The following is a 6,489-nucleotide window of genomic DNA, read 5'->3' as shown; positions in this document are numbered from 1 at the left end:
GGTTTTAGTGTCACTTCCATGTTTGGTAAGGCAGACAAAAACTCTGAGTGGCTGATTTGTATCTTGAAATGCATCCTGTGACGAATCATCATGAAGTGCCAAGGTATATTAAACTTTCTAAAACGGTGGGAGTTCAACCTCAAATCATAATCCATCACCCACCACCCCTCCCTAATTACTGTCCCTCCAGCCAAACAACCCCGCAATTTCTAATTTAATGTTTTGTTTGCTGTATTAAAAATGAGTCCTGGTCTTGTTGCATTGTAAAGATCAGATATGTAGTGCACAATTGATGATAATCTTTCAGTCTTACTCCCTCCGTCCGGAAATTCTTGTCCTACAAATGGTTTTATCTAGACTTGTTTTAGTTATAGATACATCTATTTTATCCATTTCTAGGATAAGTATTTCCGGCGGAGGGAGTAACATTCATTAGCCAATGGCCCCACAATAGCATGTCCACCTAGCTGCTAGGCACATTACGTCATTGTGCACACATCCGCTCCTCCTGCTTAATTAAAAGGAAAAGAAGGGCGCGCAGATGGCCCGCGATTCCTGGACATCGTGATGCCTTAGTTTAACCGAGCGCTTGTTTCTCTTCGAATCGCTCCAATTTCTTTTGATGCTACAATTCCTAATTGTCTATTATGCTATTCCGTCGTGCCTTGTCACTTCGGTTGTGAATCATCAAGCGCTGACACCGACGAACTATGTTTAGGTATGTGAATGGTTATCCTTAGTAAATCATGCTTTTAGCATTTTATTTTTAGTTCTTCCACATCACATTGTTGCACTGTTAGGGGCTATAAAGGGTATCATTGTCACCCATTTTCTAGGAGGAACTGGGTTCGGGCCTTTTGCTCTAAAAAGAAGCGAGTGAGAGTGAATACTTGTCAGTGTGAATGAAAACCGTATTATGTCAATTTCAATAAACATTTCTGATTAGAACAATTGAGTTTGTACAAAAAAATCACGTCGCAAAACCATCATCAAACATCGCCATCGTGAGTGGCAGCAGCTTCACTTCACCCCCTCTCCATATATGGGACGAAAAAATATGTATTAGAAGAACCGATATTCCACATGATGAATTACAATTTATTTGAATGGTACTATATATATATATATATATATATATATATATATATATATATATATATATATATTTGGCCCGTGGCAACGCACGGGCATTATACTAGTAGTATAGATTGCACACTTGTGGGGGAAAAGTTGCCATAAAACTACAGGAAGGAAAATATACGCAAAACTATGGTAATACTAGAATTCATCCACCATAGTGGCTCTGCTTAATAAGTTGGCACCATCAGTCCATTACTTTACTGCACTGGAAATTACATGTAGAGAGCGACCCTGCAAAGAAGGCAATTATATAGGTTCAGCTCCGAATTAAGCTTACAGGCACATGAAGTGAAATTCTAAGAGCATCTCCAACAGGCGCGCTATCTTAGCCGCGTGCTGAAGAAAATATTTTTTTTGCGCGCACGGAACCGAAATGGATGCTCCAGCAGCCGACCAAAAATCGTGCGCGTGGTATAATGGGTTCAACGCGCGGAAGGAAACGGCATGGCGCGCCCGCTCCCGCGCGCTGGACAGCGATGACTCGCGCACGACTTCACCAACCCCCAGATGCAGGCGCTGGCGCCGCCGCCCACACCTTCCCCATTTGCTCTGGCAACCCGTCGGCCTGCCCCCGCCTGTCCCCGCACGTCGCCGCTGCTTCCTCCACCTCCTCTCGTCACTGCCGCCCGTCGAGAGCGCGCCATTCCTCCGACGAATAGTGCCCGACAGCCCATTGCAGCTTGGCGCCCACAAGGTGTTTGACAAAACGCTTGCAAGGTATGTATTGCTTCAACTTTACATTTTGTAGATGAATTTGGTGCATCTTGTTTGTAGTTTTATAAACTAATTTAAATTAAAATTTGCAGATGAGTTTGTCATATGATTCTTCCGATGAAGAATTTGATATACAAGAGGAGGACCTCACAATGATCCTAGCTATGCACGTCAATAAATAGCACGGTGGTTCGGTTATGGGTCAACAGAAAATTTGGAGGGATAAGATCGATGCCGACAACAGATCGATGAGGCATTATTTTGTGGAGAATCCCACATACCCCGAGTCGTACTTTCGGCGCCGTTTTAGGATGAGCATCGAGTTATTCAAACACATTGTAGAGAAACTGGCGAGCCATGATCGTTTTTTTCAGCAAAGAAGGAATGCCGCCGGAGAAGTTGGGCATAGCACCTTTCAAAAGGTGACAACCGCTTTGCCTATGTTGGCATACGGTATTCGACGGATCTAGTTGATGACCACTTGGCCATGGGTGGGAGTCAAACCATTATGTGTGTCAAGCGCTTCATAGTCAGAATTGTGCAAGTGTTTGGTCCGGAATATTTGAGAGCTCACAATGCTGAAGACACCGCAAGGCGTTTGGAGATGACCAAAGCTCGCGGGTTTCCAGGTATGCTTGGCTCAATAGATTGCATGCATTGGACTTGGAAGAACTATCCTAAGGCATGGTATGGACAATTCTACGACCAGAAAAAGGGTTCCACTATAATCCTTGAAGCAGTGGCCGATTAGGAGACTTGGATTTGGCATGCTTTTTTGGAATGCCTAGATCTTTGAATGATATCAACGTTCTTAATCGGTCACCACTCACGAATAAGATTGCAAATGGCGAAACTACACCGGTGGAGTTTATAGCAAATGGCCATACATACAACTATAGCTACTATCTTGCGGATGTCATCTACCCAAAGTGGCAAACATTTGTGAAGCCGTTGAAAAAATCGGAAGGTAAGAAAAATATTGATTTCCACAATGCTCAGGCGGAGGCTAGGAAAATTGTGGAGAGAGCTTTCGGAATTTTGCAAGCCCAATTTGCTATTGTGAGAGGACCGACTAGATTTTGGGATCAAAAAATCCTTTGGTACATTATAAACGCTTGTGTGATCATGCATAATATGATCATCGAGAATGAGCGTAGGCAAGATTTAGATTATTCTCAGTATGAGCTGTTGGGATGTCACGTGCGAGTGTGGAGAAGGCTGTGAGGGTGGCCCAACTTGTTGCCTCCTATCAATGTCATTCGACGTGCCGAAACGCATGACGATCTTTAAAAGGATCTAATTGAGGAGGGGTGAATGTGGAATGGCCGACAGAACTAGTTTGATGTTGTATTGTTGAACTATTTGTTCTATTAGAAGATAAACTATTTGTTTGAGTTGTAATAAATTAAACTATTTATTGTTGATTTATTTTTTATGTGTTTGCTGTATCTTTAGCTCGCCTGCTGAAGCTGCTCGCGCGCATCATATTTTGCAGCGGTCGCTGAAGCCAGCGCCCTGCTGCACGCAAAAAAAAAACTATTTCGGCGCTCTAAAAAAAGTTTAGCGTGCCACGCGGTTGCGCGCCTGTTGGAGATGCTCTAAACAAGAGCAGTGTCTACTAAAACCATACTACGAAGTACATATTACATCGAAGTGCAAAAGAAAGAAATGCAAGGAAGCAACACTCATAAATCTTGTGCGACTCATTCAGTGTTTGTCTTCGGTGAATCTAAATGTATCCGGTATTCGTTTGTTTTTATTTGAGTGTGTACGTGTTGGATCCTTCCGATCTATGCATCTCATCATAGATGGCGATTGCAATTCTGGTGAGCTGATCATATATACGGGACAACTTGCCAATTGTCTAGTATAATAAGTTTTGCCCCGCTCCGATGAGGGAGGGCTGATAATGGCGGCATCCCGTCTATTTGCTCTAGTGACTGTGGTTGTCGCTCAGTGGTCTACGGATATGAATGTAATTTTTTTACTTTTGATGTTCTTTGTGCTACCTTAATGTGTTAGATGATCGAAAGTTTTTTTAAAAGAGTATGGATTGGAGTATTTTTTTTAGAACGAAGGCTCAAGCAGAGCCCGGCTTTGAATTAACAAAGCCATCAACCGGCCAGGAATTACAATCGCCCTTATAACGAGAAAGAAAACAAAGAAACTAAAAGCGGCAGATACAAGGTGCTACCAAAACAGCCTACAAGCACCCCAACAGAAAGCACAAGAAGATACTACAGTGAAACTAGCTTAATGCTCAGGGAGCCCTTCGACGTGAATGAAACACCGAAGCATGACAGCGAGAGAACTTCAAGAGGAAGACCCGCCTAGTGGAGATGAACACACCCTTCACTCCGAAAGGAGACCACCGTCATTGAACCTTCCCTCTCCAATTCCGAAGGGGACCCCTGCCCCTCACCCTGGATCGAAGGGCGCCGGACCGTCGGAAATTGGAGCAACTCACCCTAGAGCAAAGGAACGGAATATATTCTGGAGCACCTAGGGAGATTCTCAGCATGACCAACCCACTGAGCAAAGATCGCCAGGAGAAGAGCCCAACCACAGCTCACTGAGTCATACACGAAGAAACGAAGCTGTTGAAGGACGAGGACGCCGATGGAACAAATAGCAGAGTTGATAAGCGACCGTAGCTGAGATAAGATCAATGCTCAATGAATTAATGTCTAAACCGCCCACACCGTGTTGCTGCTCACTGGGAGAGGAACCCTATCCCCTCCCCTACCATGGCAATTGCGCCGACTCACCGGCAAGCGCACACACACACACGGCCGGTCTACAAGACAAATACAAGGAGCTAATCTTGTGAAAATTGGCTTCCCAGCGCTACCTCCAACTGCCATGTCGCTGCTCGCCGGAAAACCACATCAAAACGCCAGTGCACACCCCCAACTCGCCCAAGACGACACCTTCAGCAAGGTGACGGCGCGGATGCCGCGCCGCTGCCGCCAAGCCCAGAGGTAAAGCTGCTGCCTTGTGACCATGAGGTAAAGCTGCTGCCTTGTGACCATGAGGTCACGGGTTCAAGTCCTGGAAACAGCCTCTTACAGAAATGTAGGGAAAGGCTGCGTACTATAGACCCAAAGTGGTCGGACCCTTCCCCGACCCTGCGCAAGCGGGAGCTACATGCACCGGGCTGCCCTTTTTTTTTAGAGAATTTATTAGGACACTAACATTCTGGTCTGAGACTGAAACTTTTAGCAACTATTTACACCATTTTTTAGTCCACGGCTGTTCCCTAGTAGCGTATGGATCAGGGGCGGATGATGTATACCTCTTTACTAGCAATATGTTTGGTCCGCCCCCCTTTGGAGTTGTATGCCAGTTACAGATTTACAGACCAATATGTTGCATATACCAAAACTAACCCCTACATGAATGGTTGCACAATTTTGTGTGGTGCTAACTTGTTATGTTGCTGTGTAGTGCGTCAACTTTAATTTATGTTAAAAGTTACTCTCACGTGACGACCCTGCTGATCCTTCCTGTTCCAGTGTTCTGTGGGGCATTTCATATGCTCTTCTTGCCGTCCCAAGCTCGTGCGCAACAATTGTCACTTATGCTCTGCTGAAACTACCTTCAAGCGCTGTTTAGGGATGGAACGTCTCATGGAATCAGTCATGGTCGCTTGCTCCAATGCAAAATATGGATGCGCAGAGAAGCTCACCTACTACGAGAAAGAAGAGCATGAGAAGGCATGCCCGAGCGCCCCATGTTTCTGCCCGGTGTCCAGCTGCAGCTTTGCAGGGCCAACAGACGCCCTCCTTGAACATTGCGCCTCCCAGCACAAGTGGCCGTGTACAACCATCAAATACTCCGAAGATGTTAACTTCAGCCTAGAACCAGGTCTACATTTTCTTCGTATCAAAGACAGGGAAATTTTCCTGCTCAACGTGGCACTAGAGGCATTCGGGCATGCCATCTCTGTCGTCTACATCCAACCTAAAGCTACAAACTCCAAGTTCAAGTGTAGGATGTCCTATGGTTCCTTTTTGACAGACTATTATCAGATATCAGTTTACAAGATACGAAGCTCATCGTTGTCTGATGGGCTACCGAAGGGATACAACTTAATTCTGCTCAAAGATGAGATAGCTGATGATGGAAAGGGTACCTTGCTTACATTCTCCATTGATGATCCTAATCCTAAAGTAAAGGCGCGTGAGCCCATATGTCTGAAACCGGTACGCGGTGTATGATTGAAGTGGTAAGGTTCAGCGTGGATGTTTGCGGCCTTCACTGTTTGGGTTTCATGACTTGTACCCCCTCCGTTCCTAAATATAAGTCTTTTTAGAGATCCCAATTGGGACTACATAAGGAGCAAAATGAGTGAATGTACACTCTAAAATATGTCTATATAGATCTGTATGTAGTTCTTATTGAAATCTCTAAAACAACTTATATTTAGGAACGAAGGAAGTACTATATGCTAAGAGGCTTTATGATCTCAGACTCTGCTTCGTAGTTGTTTCGATGAAGTGCACTCTGTTTAGGTTTTCCAGTTCATGTAAGGAATGTTTTACTGATTTGGGAGGCACCGGATCAAATGTTTGATGCTATGAAAATTGTGACACCGCCGTGAAATTGTATCTGAAGTACTAAATGATCATTTGG

The 6,489-nt window shown here is 44.7% G+C and overlaps 1 protein-coding gene across 1 annotated transcript; it reads left to right on the top strand.

The window, feature by feature from the left end:
- Nucleotides 1-4,967: 4,967 nt before the first annotated feature.
- On the top strand, nucleotides 4,968-6,441 carry LOC123064420 (E3 ubiquitin-protein ligase SINA-like 3). Its single transcript, XM_044487909.1, has one exon. The coding sequence runs from the start codon at nucleotides 5,472-5,474 to the stop codon at nucleotides 6,072-6,074; it is 603 nt and encodes a 200-aa protein (XP_044343844.1). The 5' UTR covers nucleotides 4,968-5,471; the 3' UTR covers nucleotides 6,075-6,441.
- The last annotated feature ends 48 nt before the right edge of the window (nucleotides 6,442-6,489 follow it).

The sequence above is a fragment of the Triticum aestivum genome, chromosome 3B (genome assembly GCF_018294505.1).
Source record: "Triticum aestivum cultivar Chinese Spring chromosome 3B, IWGSC CS RefSeq v2.1, whole genome shotgun sequence".
Lineage (NCBI taxonomy): Eukaryota > Viridiplantae > Streptophyta > Magnoliopsida > Poales > Poaceae > Triticum > Triticum aestivum.
The sequence above is the reverse complement of the archived record's forward strand: the minus strand, read 5'-3'. Positions and strand labels throughout refer to the sequence as shown.